The sequence below is a fragment of the Scyliorhinus canicula genome, chromosome 13 (genome assembly GCF_902713615.1).
Source record: "Scyliorhinus canicula chromosome 13, sScyCan1.1, whole genome shotgun sequence".
NCBI classification, from domain to species: Eukaryota; Metazoa; Chordata; class Chondrichthyes; order Carcharhiniformes; family Scyliorhinidae; genus Scyliorhinus; species Scyliorhinus canicula.
The window spans coordinates 53589333-53609504 of NC_052158.1; the positions used below are offsets into that span (position 1 = coordinate 53589333).

Here is a 20172-nt window from a genome sequence, read left to right on the forward strand (position 1 = left end):
CACTGAATCACGCCCATGGTTTCTGATCCTCATTAGAAGATCTACGCCAAGATGTAGGTGGGTTAACATCTATCTGTTAGCCAGTGAACCAATCTGGAGTTACAAATCTCTGCACTCACTCTAAACATTCATTTTTAATGTTTGATTTTGTTATTTATAGCACATTTGGCCCATTGCGCTGCCTCGGTTCTCAAAAGGGCGCCAGAGCTGGCCCCTCTCCGTAGTCCTCTAAATTAATCACTGTATCCAGTTCCCTTTGAAACCTCTTATGGAATAAGCCACCACGACTCTCCCAGGTCGCGCATTCCAAACTCTCTCTCATAACTCAACACAATGCATCACTACTTTCCAGTGTCATTCAGAGGTTCATGCAATTCAACTTACCGATGAGTAAGTTTGCATAGGATATTGTCGTGGAGTACTGTGTTTCCAGGAACTTATTGAGGTATGTGGAGATACCAGCCAGCACAGACGAAAAGCTACATTGAGCCAGCACGATAATGATGAACAAAGGATTCAGCAGCAACCTAATAATCATTTTAGGGAACACTGTAGGAGCAGAAAATACAAAAATCAATAATCGGCAGAAACACAATATGTAAATTAAGTAAACCACCAAATACACAAAACAAAATGGACCCGGGATTGCAGAAAACTCAACATAGAATGTTTAAACCAGAGCAGAGAGAACACCAGCCAGAGCAGGGTGTACACCAACCAGAGTGGAGGATACTCAAACCAGAGCACAAGAGTACACCAGTGTGGTGAATATATTCACCATAATACATGCATGATACTGTAACCTGTGACCTTTGACCTGGAAGTGGTGACATGAACTGCTTCCAGGTACCGTACTGTAACCCCGGTATGGCTCCGCCCACACCGGGGCATATATAAGACGGGCTCTTGTAGGCGGCATCCATTCTGTACTACTGACTCTGGCTAGGCAAGTTCATGACCAATAAAGCCTACTGTTCACTTGCTCTCTCTGCCTCACGGTGAATTGTAGGTATATCAATTTATTGGTCATCGACAGCACTATGGAAGCCGCTCTAAAGCCGGACAGGCTCGAACTCGACGTCCAAAGCCAAGGAAATATTCGAACATTGGCTCCGTGCTTCGAGGCCTACCTCGACTCCTCCACAACGCCTTCCACAGAGACTCTCAAGCTGCGACTCCTCCACTCTCGAGTGAGTCATCGAATCTCGGTAATGATCGAGAAAGCGGCCACGTACGAGGCAGCGGTCACAATTCTCAAGGCACACTTTGTGAAGCCCATAAATGAGGTGTTCGCTAGACACCTCCTCACTACTCGCCTTCAACGCGCTGGAGAATCGCTCGATGAATATCTCGAAAGCCTGACTACTCGCGAGGAACTGCAGCTATCGAGATGTGACGGCGGAAGAAGATATGAACTCACAGATCCGGGACACCTACGTGGTGGGGGTCCGCTCGAACTATATCAGACAGTGCCTGCTGGAAAATGGGACCTCCAACCTGCGGGAAATGGTAAAGCCGGTGACCTCACTGGAGGCGGCTGACCAGAACCTCGGCGCATTCCCCTCAAGCCTGCCGGACCCCTCGTGGATGCTCTCGTTGCGTCGTCCGTCGGACCAGACTACGTCGCAGGCCTGTGCCACGCGCCTGCCAGCCGAGCCCGGGGAACTGCAGTGCTACTTCTGCGGCCAGGCCCAACACCCCCGGCAGCGCTGCCCAGCACGCACATCAACATGAAGCGATTATGGGAAAAAGGGGCACTTCGCTAGTGTCTGTCTGGGCTGGCCCAAGGTCCAGAAATCGAAAGCACACCAGGCCCGACCCATGGACTCGCAGCTCCACAGACCCCGCAATGCGGCTGTGTGCCTGCCTGGAAGCCCCCCGTCAGATGTGTCATCGGCAGCGTGGGCTGCCATCTTGGTCACCGGCCCCAACACACGACCGACACGTGCGACTCATGTGGCTTGGCCGCCGGCCCCTACACCAACCAACATGTGCGACCAATGGGGACGGCCATCTTGGGCGCCATCTTCACCCCCAGCCCAACACTTGCGACTCATGGGGGCCGCCATCTTGTGACTCCACCGACCATACAGACTACCCGCAGATGGGCGCAGTCACCCTCGACCAGTTGCACCAAAATAGCTGAAGAACTCCATGATGGTCGTCAGAGTGAAGGGGCACGAGACCCCCTGCCTTTTTGACTCTGGGAGCACGGAGAGCTTTGTCCACCCTGAGTGTTCCAGGGTAAGGCGCTGCTCCCTCCACACCTACCCAGCCTCCCAAACAAACTCCCTTGCCTCCAGGTCCCATTTGGTTCAGATCCGGGGGTACTGTATCGCCAATCTCGCAAATCAGGGCGCAGAGTACGTGCGTTTTAAGCTCTACCTCCTCCCCCACCTCTGCGCCCCCTACTGCTCCGATTGGACTTTCAATGTAATGACCGAAGCCTGACCCTACAGTTCGGCAGACACTTGCACCCCCCCCCCCCTCACGGTGTGCAGCCTCGCGACCCTCAAGGTCTCCCCCCCTTCACTCTTTTCGAACCTCACTCCTAACTGTAAGCCCATCGCCACCAGGAGCAGGCGGTACAGTTCGCTGGACATGACGTTTATCAAGTCGGAGGTCCAGCAACTGTTGAGTGAAGGGAAAATCGAGGCCAGCAACAGCCCCTGGAGAGCGCAAGTGGTGGTCGTCCGGACAGGGAAAAAGAATCGGATGGTTGTGGACTACAGCCAGACAATTAACCGATTTACGCAACTCGATGCATCCCCCCTCCCCCACATAGCGGAGATGGTCAACCAGATCCCGCAGTATCGTGTGTTCTCCACGGTCGATCTGAGGTCGGCCTACCACCAGCTCCCAATCCGCCCGGAAGAGCGCCAGTACACTGCTTTCGAGGCAGCCGGCCAGCTCTTCCACTTCCTCAGAGTCCCCTTAGGCGTCACTAACTGGATCTCGGTCTTTCAGAGAACGATGGACTGAATGGGGGACCAGTACGGTTTGCGGGCCACATACCCATGCTTGGCCAATGTGACCATCTGCGGCCATGACCAGAAGGACCATAATGCCAGCCTCCAGAGGATCCTCGCCCAATCCTTCAACCTCACACACAAAAAGGAAAAATGCGTCTTCCGTACTACCCGACCAGCCATTCTCGGCTATGTTGTAGAGAACGGAGTCCTAGGGCCCGACCCCGACCATATGCACCCCCTCACAGACCTCCCCCCCCCCCCCCCCCCCCCCACAGACTCAAGGCCCTAAAACGATGCCTGGGCTGTTCTCCTACTATGCCCAGTGGGTCCACAACTATGCGACAAAGCCCGCCCACTTATTCAAACAACCACTTTTCCCCTGACGGATGATGCCCGTGTGGCCTTCAGCCGCATCAAGGCCGACATCACTGTGGTGATCTACCATTGTATATATATATATGTGTGTGCTTGCATTAGGGGATGTACAACAGTACCTGTATTACAGGTTTTCCGGCAAGCCCCTGCCGGCCAGCTCCGCCCACAGGGAGCAGTATAAATATTCATAAATTTCCCAGAGATGACATTCTACAGCTGCAGCCGAAGGAATAGCACCTCACTGTAACAAAGCCTCTCTTGTACCGATCCGAGTCTCTGTGTGCAATTGTTAGCGCCACAATTTATTACAGTGAGATTTTCCAACACCATGGACATTAGAATTAAGCCCGATTGTCTGCAGCTGGATCCGCAGTCGTCGCACGCCAGGAAAGACTTTAACCACTGGCTGGCTGTTTTTGAGGCCTACATCACCTCATTGGAACATACACCATCGGAGGCTCAGAAGGTACAACTCCTATACTCAAGGTTGAGCTCCAGCATGTTCCCGCTGATTCAGGACTCGCCTAACTACGCCCGGGCTATGGAACTTCTCAAAGAGAATTACGCTCAGTCGACGAACACTGTTTGCGAGACATGTAATCGCCACTCGCGTTCAGCAACCGGGTGAGTCGATTGAGGACTTCTGGTGGGCCCTTATTCCTCTAGTACGGGACTGCGACTGCCAGGCTGTCTTAGCCACAGAACATTCGAATCTCCTCATGTGGGATGCCTTTGTGACGTGTATTGCATCGGACCCCATCCGGCAATGACCGCGCACCCTGGAGGTCACCGCTGCTACTTCTGTGGTCAGCAGAAGCACCCCCGCCAGCGGTGCCAGGCCCGCACCGCGACCTGCAAATCCTGTGGCAAGAAAGGCCACTTTGCAGCGGTATGTCAGTCCCGCACAGTTGCCGCTATCGCGCCCGAACTCTCCCCCTCGCCTCAGCCGATCGCGCAATGGGCCCTGCCGTCCGCTGCCCCCGGGACCACGTGCAATCAGTGGGCGCCGCCATTTTCCTTCCCCGTCTCCATGTGCGATCAGTGGGCGCTGCCATCTTTCGCCGCCCCCGCCATGTGCGCACCATGGGCGCCGCCATCTTCATCCACCGACTCCATGGGCGTTCCATGGTTGCCGCCATCTTGCCCCGCTCCCACAACGTGCGCTCCATGGTAGCCGCCATCTTCTTCCCCGCAGGTACTGCAGACGCCGCCATTTTGTCCTCCCCTCGGAACTGGACCACGGGACCCGGGTCGCTGCCGCTACTCATCGGACCCGTCGGACTCTTCGGTCGATCGCCCGCTACTCGCCTCCATGACGCTCGACCAATCCCGTCCTCGCAACCTGGCCACCGCTTCTACGACAGTGCTCGTCAACGGCCACGCGACCTCCTGCCTCATCGACTCCGGGAGAACAGACTGTTTCATCCATCCGGACACGGTAAGGCGCTGCTCCCTCGCGGTCCATCCCGCCAACCAGCCGATCTCCCTGGCCTCCGGATCCCACTCTGTCCCGATCCGGGGCTTCTGTCTGCTCAAACTCACCGTACAGTGCGTTGAATTCAATCGTTTCCGCCTGTACGTTCTCCCCAACCTCTGTGCGACACTTTTACTGGGCCTGGACTTCCACTGTAACCTCCAGAGCCTCACCCTCAAATTCAGCGGACCCCTACCTCCCCTCACCGTTTGTGGCCTCACGACCCTCAAGGTTGACCCTCCCTCCCTCTTTGCCAATCTGACTGCAGATTGCAAGCCCGTCGCCACCAGGAGCAGCCCGTACAGCACCCAGGACAAGACCTTCATCAGGTCCGAAGTCCAGCGGCTGCTTCAGGAGGGTATTATCGAGGCCAGCAATAGCCCCTGGAGAGCCCAAGTGGTGGTGGTTAAAACTGGGGAGAAACACAGGATGGTCGTGGACTACAGCCAGACCATCAACAGGTACACGCAGCTCGACGCGTACCCCCTCTCTCGCATATCTGATATGGTCAATCAGATTGCACAGTACCGGGTCTTCTCAACAATTTACCTGAAATCCGTCTACCACCAGCTCCCCCTCCGTAAATCGGACCGTCCCTACACTGCCTTCGAGGCGGACGGTCGACTGTATCAATTTCTTAGCGTTCCCTTCAGCGTCACTAACGGGAAGGGAGTCTCGGTATTTCAGCGAGAAATGGACCGAATGGTTGACCGGTAAGGACTGCGGGCCACGTTTCCGCACTTAGACAATGTCACCATCTGCGGCCACGACCAGCAGGACCATGACGCCAACCTCGCTAAATTTCTCCACACCGCATCTCTCCTCAACCTCACTTATATCAAGGAGAAGTGCGTGTTCAGCACAGACCGCTTAGCCATCCTCGGCTACCTAGTCCAAAACGGACTACTGGGGCCCGATCCCGACCGCAATCGCCCCCTCATGGAGCTTTCCCTCCCCCACTGCCCCAAGGCTCTCAAACGATGCCTGGGGTTCTTTGCTTACTATGCCCAGTGGGTCCCACAATATGCGGACAAGGCCCGCCCACTTATACAGTCCACACAATTTCCCCTCACGGCCGAGGTACAACAGGCCTTCGCTCGTATTCGCTCAGACATAGCCAAGGCCGGGAGTAGACGAGACACTGCCCTTCCAGGTAGAGAACGACGCTTCAGATGTCGCCCTTGCCGCCACTCTAAACCAGGCTGGGAGACCCATGGCATTATTTTCCCGCACCCTCCACGTCTCCGAAATTCGGCATTCCTGAAGAAAAGGCGGCCCAGGCTATCGTTGAAGCGGTGCGGCACTGGAGGCATTACCTGGCCGGCAGGAGATTCACTCTCCTCACTGACCAACGGTCGGTAGCCTTCATGTTCAACAACACGCAGCGGGGCAAGATCAAATATGACATGATCTTGCGGTGGATAATCAAGCTCTCCACCTATAATTATGAGATCTTGTATCGCCCCGGCAAGCTCAACGAGCCCCCAGACGCCCTCCCCCGAGGTACATGTGCCAGCGCACAAGTGAACCAGCTCCGTGCCTTGCACGAGAGCCTTTGCCATCCGGGGGTCACTCGGATGTACCACCTGGTCAAAGCCCGCAATCTGCCCTACTCCGTCGAGGAAGTACGGACAGTCACCAGAGACTGCCAGGTCTGTGCGGAGTGCAAGCCGCACTTCTACCGGCCAGACCGCGTGCGCCTGGTGAACGCCTCAGCGTGGATTTCAAAGGGCCCCTACCCTCCACCAACCGCAACACCTACATCCTTAGTGTGGTCGATGAATTCTCTAGGTTCCCCTTCGCCATCCCATGCCCGGATATGACGTCTGCCACCGTCATCAAGGCCCTTGATTTCACATTCGCTCTGTTCGGTTTCCCCGACAATGTCCACAGTGACAGGGGATCCTCGTTCATGAGTTATGAGCTGCGCAGTTCCTGCTCAGTAGGGGTATCGCCTCCAGCAGGACGACCAGCTACAACCCCCGGGGAAATGGGCAGGTAGAGAGGGAGAATGGGACGGTATGGAGGGCCGAACAGCTGGCCCTACGGTCCAGGAACCTCCCAGCTGCTCGCTGGCAGCAGGTCCTCCCTGACGCGCTCCATTCCAATCGGTCACTGCTGTGCACCGCAACTAACCCCATGAGCGTGTTTTTGCCTTCCCTAGGAAGTCTACATCCAGGGTGTCACTCCTGACTTGGCTGGCAGCTCCAGGGCCGGTCCTATTTCGTAGGCATGTCAGGCTCCACAAGGCAGACCCTCTGGTGGACAAGGTATGCCTGCTCCACACGAACCCCCAATACGCCTATGTGGATTTCCCCGACGGCCACCAGGATGCAGTCTCGCTCAGGGACCTATCTCCCGCGGGTGCCGATCCCACTCCCACACTCCTCCCTACCCACGCACCACCCTCCTTTTCCCTGGCGCCCCCGACTTCAGCCCCACCAGGTCCGTCCCTCGTTTCCCTGCCCACGCTAGAGGACATGGAAGATTTTGGCTCGCTCCGAGTCATCCAGCCACTGGCCAGCACCAACATCGCCAGCACCTATGCCGTCGACGCCGACACCATCTGTGCAGACGTCACCACCACTGCTGCGTCGCTCACAACAGAACGTCCGACCGCCGGTCCGACTCATAAGAACATAAGAACTAGGAGCAGGAGTAGGCCATCTGGCCCCTCGAGCCTGCTCCACCATTCAATGAGATCATGGCTGATCTTTTGTGGACTCAGCTCCACTTTCCGGCCCGAACACCATAACCCCTAATCCCTTCTTTCTTCAAAAAACTATCTATCTTTACCTTAAAAACATGTAATGAAGGAGCCTCTACTGCTTCACTGGGCAAGGAGTTCCATAGATTCACAACCCTTTGGGTTAAGAAGTTCCTCCTAAACTCAGTCCTAAATCTACTTCCCCTTATTTTGAGTCTATGCCCCCTAGTTCTGCTTTCACCCGCCAGTGGAAAAAACTTGCCCGCATCTATCCTATCTATTCCCTTCATAATTTTATATGTTTCTATAAGATGCCCCCTCATCCGTATAAATTCCAACGAGTACAGTCCCAGTCTACTCAACCTCTCCTTGTAATCCAAACCCTTCAGCTCTGGGATTAACCTAGTGAATCTCCTCTGCACACCCTCCAGTGCCAGTACGTCCAAGTAAGGAGACCAAAACTGAACACCTCCAGGTGTGGCCTCACTAACACCTTATACAATTGCAGCATAACCTCCTTAGTCTTAAACTCCATCCCTCTAGCAATGAAGGACAAAATTCCATTTGCCTTCTTAATCACCCGTTGCACATGTAAACCAACTTTCTGTGACTCATGCATTAGCACACCCAGGTCTCTCTGCACAGCAGCATGCTTTAATATTTTATCGTTTAAATAATAATCCCGTTTGCTGTTATTCCTACCAAAATGGATAACCTCACATTTGTCAACATTGTATTCCATCTGCCAGACCCTAGCCCATTCACTTAACCTATCCCAATCCCTCTGCAGACTTCCAGTATCCTCTGCACTTTTCGCATTACCACAAACTTGGACACATTGCCCTTGGTCCCCAACTCCAAATCATCAATGTAAATTGTGAACAATTGTGGGCCCAACACTGATCCCTGAGGGACACCACTAGCTACAGATTGCCAACCAGAGAAACACCCATTAATCCCCACTCTTTGCTTTCTATTAATGAACCAATCCTCTATCCATGCTACTACTGTACCCTTAATGCCATGCATCTTTATCTTATGCAGCAACCTTGTGTGGCACCTTGTCAAAGGCTTTCTGGAAATGCAGATATACCACATCCATTGGTTCCCCGTTATCTACTGCCGTGGTAATGTCCTCAAAAAATTCCACTAAATTAGTTGGGCACCACCTGCCCAATGGGACAATTTCTATCCAGATGCCTCGCTATTTCTTCCTTCATGATAAATTCCAACATCTTCCCTACTACCGAAGTTAAGCTCACTGGTCCATAATTTCCCGCTCTCTGCCTACCTCCATTTTTAAACAGTGGTGTCACGTTTGCTAATTTCCAATCCACCGGGACCACCCCAGAGTCTAGTGAATTTTGGTAAATCATCATTAGTGCATCTGCAATTTCCCTAGCCATCTCTTTTAGCACTCTGGGGTGCATTTCGTCAGGGCCAGGTGACTTGTCTACCTTTAGCCCCATTTGCTTGCCCATCACTACCTCCTTAGTGATAACAATCATCTCAAGGTCCTCACCTGTCATAGCCTCATTTCTATCAGTCACTGGCATGTTATTTGTGTCTTCCACTGTGAAGACCGACCCAAAAAACCTGTTCAGTTCCTCAGCCATTTCCTCATCTCCTGTTATTAAAATTCCCTTCTCATCCTCTAAAGGATCAATATTTACCTTAGCCACTCTTTTTTTGTTTTATATATTTGTTAAAACATTTACTGTCTGTTTTTATATTCTGAGCAAGTTTACTCTCATACTCTTACTCTTCTTTATAGCTTTTTTAGTAGCTTTCTGTTGCCCCCTAAAGATTTCCCAGTCCTCTAGTCTCCCACCAATCTTTGCCACTTTGTATGCTTTTTCCTTCAATTTGATACTCTCCCTTATTTCCTTATATCCATGGTCGATTTTCCCTCTTTCTACTGTCCTTCCTTTTTGTTGGTATAAACCTTTGCTGAGCACTGTGAAAAATCACTTGTAAGGTTCTCCACTGTTCCTCAACTGTTACACCATAAAGTCTTTGCTCCCAGTCTACCTTAGCTAGTTCTTCTCTCATCCCATTGTAATCTCCTTTGTTTAAACACAAAACACTAGTATTTGATTTTACCTTCTCACCCTCCATCTGTATTTTAAATTCCACCATATTGTGATCGCTCCTTCCGAGAGGATCCCTAACTATGAGATCATGAATCAATCCGGTCTCATTACTCAGGACAAGATCTAGGACCGCTTGTTCCCTCGTAGGTTCCATTACATACTGTTCTAGGAAACTATCGCGGATACATTCTATAAACTCCTCCTCACGGTTGCCTTGACCGACCTGGTTAAACCTATCGACATGAAGATTAAAATCCCCCATGATAACTGCTGTACCATTTCTACATGCATCAGTTATTCCTTTGTTTATTGCCTGCCCCACCATAACGTTACTATTTGGTGGCCGATAGACTACTCCTATCAGTGACCTTTTCGCCTTACTATTCCTGATTTCCACCCAAATGGATTCAACCTTATCCTCCATAGCACCGATGTCATCTTTTACTACTGCCCGGACTCAATCTGTGATGGGCATCGGGTTGGACACCTTGCTCTGGCTGGTGGACACCTTGCTCTGGCTGGTGGACACCTTGCTCTGGCTGGTGGACACCTTGCTCTGGCTGGTGGACACCTTGCTCTGGCTGGTGGACACCTTGCTCTGGCTGGTGGACACCTTGCTCTGGCTGGTGGACACCTTGCTCTGGCTGGTGGACACCTTGCTCTGGCTGGTGGACACCTTGCTCTGGCTGGTGGACACCTTGCTCTGGCTGGTGGACACCTTGCTCTGGCTGGTGGACACCCTTCTCTGGCTGGTGGACACCCTTCTCTGGCTGGTTGACACCCTGCTCTGGCTGGTTGATATACCTTCAATTCACCGTGAGACAGAGAGAGCAAGTGAACAGTAGGCTTTATTGGTCATGAACTTGCCTAGCCAGAGTCAGTAGTACAAAATAGATGCCGCCTACAAGAGGCCGTCTTTTGTCTGTCCCCCGGTGTGGGTGGAGCCAGAGGCGGAGCCATACCGGGGTTACAGTGCAGCACCTGGAAGCAGTTCATGTCACCACTTCCAGGTCATAGGTCACAGTATCATGCATGCATTTTGGTGAATACATTCACCCCTGTTAAAAAAATCAAGTCTAGTGGGGGTGACGTGGAGTCATTACTTATTCAGCCTATCTGGAGGCCGGATCGTTCTGTTCCGCAGCTGTGCGGTGCGGCGGGCACATTAGTCACAGGTGGTAACTCCAGGGGCATTGTGTCTGGAGCTTGAGCCTCAGTCCGGGGTGTCGGAGACGGTTGGGGTGCGGGAGTAGGGTGGGGGGGCGACGGGTGGCGACAGTGTAGGCGCGGGACAATACAGGAGACCCAGGGGAGCTCACAGGGTTCTGTGGGTGGTGCCGGGCAGCGGGGAGGAGGGGATGTAAGCGGGGGGCGCGTTGGCGGGGGAACCAGCTGGCGCCCGTAGGGAGACCGTGTCTTGCCATCCGCCCTGCTGCGCGATGTAAGCGTACTGGGGGTTGGCGTGCAGCACCTGGACTCTCTTGACCAGGGGGTCGGTCTAATGGCTCCTCATGTGCCTCCGGAGAAGGACTGGTCCCGGGGGGGGGGTTTCAGCCAAGATGGAAGCGAGACCCCGGAGATGGACTTCCTGGGGAAGATAAACAAATGATCGTGAGGGGTCTCGTTCATGGCCATGCAGAGGAGCGATCTGATGGAGTGGAGGGCGTCAGGGAGGACCTCCTGCCAGCGGGGATGGGGAGACATCCAGTCCTAAGAACCAGAAGAATGGCCTTCCATACCGTTGCGTTCTCCCTCTCCACCTGCCCATTTCCCTGCGGGTTATAACTCGTAGTCCTGCTCGAGGCGATACCTTTGTCGAGCAGGTACTGATGCAGCTCATCGCTCATGAACGATGTGCCCCGGTCACTGTAGGCAGGGAAACCGAACAGCGTGAAGATGCTGTGCAATGCCTTTATTACGGTGGCTGAGGACATGTCAGGGCAGGGGACCGCGAAGGGGAAGCGGGAGTACTCATCGATGACGGTGAGAAAGTATATATTCCGGTTGGTGGAAGGGAGGGGCCCTTTGAAGTCAATACTTAGGCACTCAAAGGGCCGGGAGGCCTTTACCAGGTGGGCCTTGTCTGGCCGGTAGAAGTGCGGTTTGCACTCTGCGCAGACTTGGCAGTCCCTGGTCATGGCCTTGACCTCCAGCCCGAACCTGGTGCTGAGAGAATCCCACCCTCGGTGTCCAACAACCACAGCAGGTTGTACACACCAACCATAGCTGGGTGCACACCAACCATACCAGGGTGCACACCAACCAGAGCAGGGTGTACACACAAACCAGAGCAGGGTGTACACACAAACCAGAGCAGGGTGTACACACAAACCAGAGCAGGGTGTACACACAAACCAGAGCAGGGTGTACACACCAACCAGAGCAGGGTGTACACACCAACCAGAGCAGGGTGTACACACCAACCAGAGCAGGGTGTACACACCAACCAGAGCAGGGTGTACACACCAACCAGAGCAGGATGTACACACCAACCAGAGCAGGATGTACATCAACCAGAGCAGGGTGTACACAACAACCAGAGCAGGGTGCACACAAACCAGAGCAGGGTGTACACACCAGCCAGAGCAGGGTGTACACACCAGCCAGAGCAGGGTGTACACACCAACCAGAGCAGGGTGTACACACAAACCAGAGCAGGGTGTACACACAAACCAGAGCAGGGTGTACACACAAACCAGAGCAGGGTGTACACACAAACCAGAGCAGGGTGTACACACAAACCAGAGCAGGGTGTACACACCAACCAGAGCAGGGTGTACACACCAGCCAGAGCAGGGTGTACACACCAGCCAGAGCAGGGTGTACACACCAGCCAGAGCAGGGTGTACACACCAGCCAGAGCAGGGTATACACACCAGCCAGAGCAGGGTGTACACACCAGCCAGAGCAGGGTGTACACACCAGCCAGAGCAGGGTGAACACACCAACCAGAGCAGGGTGTACACACAAACCAGAGCAGGGTACACACCAGCCAGAGCAGGGTGTACACACCAACCAGAGCAGGGTGTACACACAAACCAGAGCAGGGTACACACCAACCAGAGCAGGATGTACACCAACCAGAGCAGGATGTACATCAACCAGAGCAGGGTGCACACACCAACCATAGCTGGGTGTAAACACCAACCAGAGCAGGATGTACACACAAACCAGAGCAGGATGCACACCAACCAGAGCAGGGTGTACACACCAAGCAAAGCAGGATGCACACCAACCATAGCAGGGTGTACACACAAACCATAGCTGGGTGCACACCAACCATAGCAGGGTGTACACACAAACCAGAGCAGGGTGTAAACACAAACAAGAGCAGGGTGCACACCAACCAGAGCAGAGGATGCTTAAATCAGAGCAGAGGGTATAGTTGGCAAATGGAGTATAATTTGTGAAAATGCGAAGGTGTTAATTTTGGAAGGGAGAAACAAAGAACAGAGCATTATATAAACAGGGAAAACGTGCAGAAAATTGCAAGACAAAGGGACTTGGGGGTGACGTGTTCATGAAATACAGAAAGCGAGTACACAGGTACAGCAGGTAATCAAGAAGGCTAATGGAATGTTAGCCAGGATTTCAAGGACGTTGGTGCATAACTGTCCGGAAGTCTTGCTGCAACTACAAAAGGTACTGTGAGGCCATGGGCGGGATTCTCCGTGAATCAGCGCGATGGCCCAAACCCGGCACCAGAAACGGCACAAATCACTCTGGCGTCGGGCCCCCCAAAATGTCACGAATTCTCCGGCCGGGAATGGGCTAATAGCAGCATGAAGCCGTCGTCACGGACACGTGCCGTCAGTGACGCCGTGTGGCGTCACTGCACAAAAGACGCCCCCCCCAGAAAACCGGAAAAATGGCCGCCCGCCACGCAGCGCCAAGTGAGACAGCCTGCCCCCCTTTCCCCTTTCCCCCTTCCCCATCCCCCATATCCTCCCTTCCGCCATATACCCACAGACGCCACCTTCCGCCATATCCCCGTTCCCCCATATCCCCCTTCCCCATATTCCCCCTTCCCCCATATGGGGGAAGGGGATATATGGGGGAAGGGGGTACATGGGGGATATGGGGGGGAGGGGAGACAGACCTGGCCCATCAGGCATACGACGCCACCAGGAAGTTTCAGGATGGCCACGAGCCAGGAACAGACCCGGAGCACCCACCCACAGACCTGATGCAGTCATGGACCAAGGGACGGCCGAAGCAGGCGACGGTCGGCTTGCGGCAGCTGCAGACGAAGGTTGAGGAGTCCATCCACGTGCAGGAGCAGGTAGTGGTGCCGATCATGTGTGCCACCCAGACTGACACCGCACTGGTAGCGTCCGTGGTGGAGGCAATGGGTGCGACAGTGTCAGACATGGGTCGCAGTGTGCAAGGTGTGAAGTTTTCCGTGCAGGCGACCGTGGCCCAGGGCACAGGCAGCCATGAGCCAGAACCAGCAGCAGATCGCCGAGGCGCTTAACGCCGTGGCCGAGTCTCAGCAATCCATCGCTGGGGGCATCGGCGGCATTGCCCAGATGCCAGCCGGCATCACCCAGACACAGACAGGGATGGCCAACTCCCAGAACTCCATGGCTGCAAACTTGCAGACCCTTGTTGATACCAGGGCGGGCCTCCAGGACTGGCAGCGCCAGGTGTTGGGGGGGCGTCGGGTGCTCGGTCCGTTCACATCACCGGCCCATGTAGAGGTCCGGGGTCCATCGGGCACCTCGAGGGAGGAGGAGGTGCTGGGACCAGTATCGGGTCCCCCTGTAGGGGAGGTCCCAGAACACCCCGACACCTCGGAATCTCCCCCCCCCCCCCCTTCCATCCCCGGTGCATCTAGTGGGCAGTGGGCAGGACAGGCTGGCAGCTCGCCATCCCAGTTGCCCGAGCCGCAGCCTGGCCCATCTAGGCCGGGCAGCCCCTGGAAACGGCCGCCAAAGGGGTCCCTAGTCACAGGGCAGGATCCGCAGGAGTCCACCTCCATCTCTGCTGTACCCTCTGGAGAACCACCTCGACGTCGTCAAAGGGCCCGTAAGGCAAAATAATTAGACACTAAATTAGCACGGGTGCAGGACACAGATTAGTTATAGGGGCTGGGGCACGTGTATGGACTGTTTGTTATTTAAATCACTTTTACACTTTCAGACGCTGCCTTTGTGTTCTGTCCGATGCGTGCGGGGTGTGGTGTGAGGTGAGCACCAGTGTGTGTGTGAGGGGTGGTATTATGTCGGCCCCAGGTGAGTGTGCCCCCCCCCTCCCCCCGGGTCACCCTCGCCATCCCTCTGGGCAGACGACAGGACCGTGCGCTGCAGTGTCACGGCCGCATGCAGGGATGGTCCGGGTGGAGGGTGATACTGTAGCCATGGGTCAGACATTGTCCAACGATGTAGAACCCGAGCTCATCGCAGAGCGGGTTGTCATCATCCTCCATGGCCGGCAATAGACACGCTTCCACCGGTGATCGTGTGAGCCCTGCCCGTTGTGCCGCAGGTGGATGTGCAAGGGAGGGGTGGTGTGCATGCGGGTGGGGTGCGGGTGGTTGGTGTTGGGTGGGGGGGGGGGGGGTTAGGAAGATAGGCTGGTGCCGTGGTGTGCAGTCTGTGCCCATACTCAGCGATTCCTAGTCCGTTAACCGGGTGGCTATCAGCCTGTCCCGTGCCCGCTGGCCCAGCCGGTAACGGTGGGCTGCCTCCCGTCCATGTCGACCCAGTCTGTCCTGACCATTGCCCCCCCCCCCATCCTCCTCATCTAGCAGTCTGCGTGTCATCTTCCTGTTCCTCCCCGTCCCCCTCCTCTGCCTGCGGCACATCGCCCCTCTGCTGGGCTATGTTGTGCAGGATACAGCAGACCACGACGATGCGGCCGACCTCATCTGATGGATACTGGAGGGGCCCTCCAGGCCAGAGTGGTCCAGGCATCTGATGCGCATCTTCAGCAGCCCAAAGAACCTCTCTGTCACACCCCTGGACGCTGCATGGGCATTGTTGGAGCGGTTCTCAGTGTCAGTCTGTGGCCTCCGTATAGGCGTCATCTGCCACGACCGCAACGGGTAACCCCTGTCGCCCAGCAAACAGCCCCTCAGCCGGGGGGTGCGTCCCTCGAACGTGGTGGGTTGAAAGATTGCGCCAATATGAATGAGTCATGTACACTACCCGGGTACCGGGCGCAGATGTGCAGGATCCTCATGCGGTGCTCACAGACCACCTGCACGTTCATGGTCCCTTCCTATTCGTGAGCACGGCCCTGTTGTCCGCAGATAGCCGCACGGCGACGTGCATCCCATCGATCGCCCCCTGGACCATGGGAACTCTGGCCACGGCAACGAAGCCCGCTGCCCGGGAATCCTGGATGGCCCACTGCACAGGGAACTGGATGTAGCGGTCCGCAATGGCATATCGGGTGTCTGGATGCACCGGTGCACCGATGCCTGCGAGATGACGGACAGGTCCCCACTCGGTGCCTGGAATGACCCCGTGGCATAAAAGTTCAGGGCCACCTTAACCTTGATGGACATGGGGAGAGGGTGTCCTCTTTCAGTGCCACGCGGTGCCAGGTGTGCCATCAGGTGGCAGATGTGTGCCACGGTTTCCCGGCTCATCCGGAGTCTCCACCTCCATGCCCGGTCCGTGAGGCCCTGGTGTGACGAGCGGGACCGGTACACAAGGGGCCTCATCGGGCGTCTCCGTTGCAGTACCATCTCCTCCTCCTCATCCTGTCTTGCGGGCGGCCCTCCAGCTTGGACAGCTGACACCTGCCTCCCTGCGGCAAGTTCGTCTCCGCCGCCTCCCTGGCACGCTCTTGCTCCAGCTCCCCCAGGGTAGAAGTGCGGCTCCCGCCACGGGGGCCAACATCGTTGGGGGATGACCAAACATAACGGCCTGCAGAGGGTGGGGGTGGGGGGAGAATAGTTGACATGTCATCATTGCCCCTAACCTCCCCCCTCGCAGCCAGGTGCCATGGGCTTCATGGTCGTGACTGTTGCCAGCTGGCATCTGGCCTAGCGGACACCCCCCCCCCTCCTCCTCAGCATGCACCCGGGTCGGAGAATCGTCGGGGGGCAGCGTGAATCCCATCCCCACCGGCTGCCAAATTCTCTGGCGCCGGACCCGGTGTCAGCGCCCCCCCCACGGCGATTCTCCAGCCAGCGACGGGCCAAAGTCCCGCCCATTCTATGCCAGTCCCGCCGGTGTAGATCGGTGTTGGTCCCAGGATTCTTGGAGGGTCGCAGGATCTGGCCCCGGGAGGTGCCCCTACGGTGGCCTGGCCCGCGGTCGGGGCCCACCAATCCACGGGCGGCCATGTGCCGTTAGGGGCACTCTATTCCTACACGCCGGCCGTGTCAGCCTCCGCGATGGCTGACCGTGTAGGTGAACCCACATGCCCATGCGCGGGGATGTCGTCAGCAGACGCTGACGCTCCCGCGCATGCGCGGACCCGCGCCGGCTGGCGGAGTCCCTTCGGCTCCGGCTTGCGTGGCGCCAAAGGCCTTTCACGCCGGCTGGTGGGGCGCCAACCACTCCGGGGCAGGCCTAGCCCCTGAGGATGCGGAGGATTCCGCACCTTTGGGGCAGCCCGACGCTGGAGTGGTTCACGCCACTCCATCCCGCCGGGACCCCCGCCCCACCGGGTACGGAGAATCCCGCCCACGGGGTGAAATTCTCCATTTGGGAGACTATGGGCAAGGTTCTCCCAAAATGGGACTATGTCCCCAGAATAAAAACGCTGGAGTTTTACTCTGGATATTCCTGCAGAAAAGATGAGCTGATTCAATGGCCTGCAGTGGGTTAGCAGGGACCCAGAATAATTCACGCAGCTTTAGCTGTGGCTAGGGGCCCCCGCACTTCCGGTTTTGAGTCCGCGCACGGAGTCAGCCTCCAGCGGCCGTGCCGAGCGCCATGGCGGACTCGGACTGCGGACGCAGATTGAAAATGTAGACCCCCGATCGGCTGCGTACCCGTGCATCCGACCGCGCGGATCTGTCCCCCGGACGCCTATAAGGACCCCCTCCCTGTGTCTGATCCCCCCACACCAGGGCGGCCGCGGACTGAGTCCACAGCTGCCGCGCGAGCATCCTGACCGGCAATAGGTGGTTAGTTAAACGCCGGCGCTGGGGAGGCCCCTGGCAATTGGCTCCCAGCTGCACGGAGTACTCCATGGTCACGTCGATTCTCGGGTCCCAGAGAATCGCCATACCGGCACGGGGCCCGATTTCGGCATGAAATTGGATTCTCCGCCTCACACCTAATGTGATTTCGGTGCAGGGCTGGGGAGAATCCATATTTTCCTACTGACAGGGGTCTCTTTTCTGGGGGGCTTCCTGACAGGATCTGTGAGGGTTCCCTTTATTCAGGGGGTCTCTGGGTGAGGGAGGGTTGTTTTCTTGGGGTGTCTCTCGGGGAGATACGGTGGCATAGCGGTTTGCATCACTGCCTCACGTCTCCAGGGATCGGGTTCAATTCCTGACTGGGGTGGCAGCCTGTGTGGAGTTTGTATTGTCTCCATATGTCCGCATGGATTTTCTCCGGGTGCTCCGGTTTCCTCCCTCAGTCCAAAGATGTGCAGGTTAGGTGGCTAGGCCATGCTAAATTGCCCCTTAGAGTCCAAAACATTAGGTAGGGTTTCTGGTTTATGGGAATAGGGTGGAGGTGTGAGCATAAGTAGGGTGTTATTTCCAAGGACCTGTGCAGACTTGATGGGCCGAATGGCCGCCTTCTGCTCTATGATTCTATTATTTAGCAGGTCTCTGCAGGGGTCTCTTTGTTTCGCAGGCCTTGGAGAGTGGGTCTGGTAGGCGTTCGGAATTCCGCTATAGCCGGGGCGAGGTGGAGAATTTCGACCATTATTTCATTGAAGATGCTTCAGCGAAAGTTCACTCGGATAATCCCTGTTACGGAGGGATTGTTTTCTGAGAAAAGGTTAAACAGGTTAGGATTCTACTCATTGGAACTTAGATGAATGAGAGGTGATCTCATTGAAACATACAGGATTTTTAAGGGGCTTGACAGGGTAAATGCTGAGAGGACGTTTCCCCTCAGAGGAGAATCTAGGACCAGAGGGCATTGTCTCAGAATAATGGGGTGCCAATTAAAATGAGATTAGGAGGAATGTCTGTTCTCAGAGGGTTGAGTGTCTTTGGAACTCCTTGCAACAGAGAGCTGTGGGGTAGAGTCCTTGTTTATATTTAAGGCTGAGATAGATAGATTCTTGATCAAGGAAATCAAGGGAGGAAAAGACAGGAATGTGGACATGAAGAATGGTCGATCAGCCATGATCCAACTGACTGGCGAAGCAAGCTCAAGATGCTAATTGGCCTAATTTGGCTCGTATTTCAAAACCAATGTAGAGAGAACACCGGCCAGAGCAGAGAGAACACCGACCAGAGCAGGGTGCACACCTACCAGAGTAGGATGCATACCAACCAGATCAGGGTGCACACCTACCAGAGCAGGGTGCACACCTAACAGAGCAGGGTGCACACCAACCAGAGCAGGGTGCACACCTACCAGAGCAGGGTGCACACCTACCAGAGCAGGGTGCACACCAACCAGAGCAGGGTGCACACCTACCAGAGCAGGGTGCACACCTACCAGAGCAGGGTGCACACCTACCAGAGCAGGGTGCACACCAACCAGAGCAGGGTGCACACCAACCAGAGCTGGGAATACGAGGCAGAGCAAAGAGATCAGGAAGTACATTAGCCAGAACAGAGAGTACTACCAGAGCATAGAGTGCACCAACCACAGCACAGCTCACACCAAACAAAGCAGATAGTGTACCAAAACGACCAGAGAGTACACCACCCAGAGCAGAGACAACACCAGCCAGAGCAGAAAGTACACCAGCCAGAGCAGAAAGTACACCAGCCAGAGCAGGGAATACACTAACCAGAGCAGAGAGGACACCAACCAGAGCAGAGTATACACAATCCACAGCAGATAATACACAAACCAGAGCAAAGAGCAAACAAACAAGAGCAGAGTACACAATCCAGAGAAACAATAAACAAACCAGTGCAGAAAATACACAAATCTGAGCACATAATACACAAACAGGAGATAAATGTATTCAAACCATAGCATCAAAAATGCAAATGGAGCAGAGAGTGCATAAACCAGAGCAGAGAATATACAGAGCAGAGAGTACGTAAACCAGAGCAGAGGACATAGACCAGAGCAAAGAGTATTGTGTACGTTCCCTTGGCTGCAGAAAAATACTTTTCATTGTACTTCGGTACATATGACAATAAATATCAATCAATTTAGAATTAGAGCTGAGTATGTACAGACCAGGGCTGAAAACAAATAAATAACGGCAGAAAATCCATGAGGCAGGGAATGCACCAACTGGAGAAGAAAACACTAAAAACAGTGCAGAGAGTACACAAACCCAGAGCACAAAATACACAACTCAAAACATAAATTACAGAAACCAGAACAGAGAGTACGCAAACCATAGAACAAAATACTCAAAGCAGAGCAATGAACAGATATTACACAAATCAGAGTTAAAAATAAACAAACCAGTACAGGAAATGCATGAAACAGAGCAGAAAAT

At 54.9% G+C, this 20172-nt stretch overlaps 1 protein-coding gene across 5 annotated transcripts in view; it reads right to left on the bottom strand.

The window, feature by feature from the left end:
- The window catches only part of LOC119976254 (solute carrier organic anion transporter family member 2A1-like), a 346040-nt gene that overhangs the window by 142188 nt on the left and 183680 nt on the right, over positions 1-20172 (bottom strand). For all 5 annotated transcript variants that reach the window (XR_005462888.1, XR_005462887.1, XR_005462889.1 and 2 more), the window contains one exon: positions 385-549. Coding sequence is in view for 2 of the 5 variants with exons in the window: in XM_038816619.1 (XP_038672547.1) it covers positions 385-549 (165 nt within the window). In the remaining 3 variants the exon portion in view is untranslated. The remainder of the gene's footprint in view (positions 1-384; positions 550-20172) is intronic.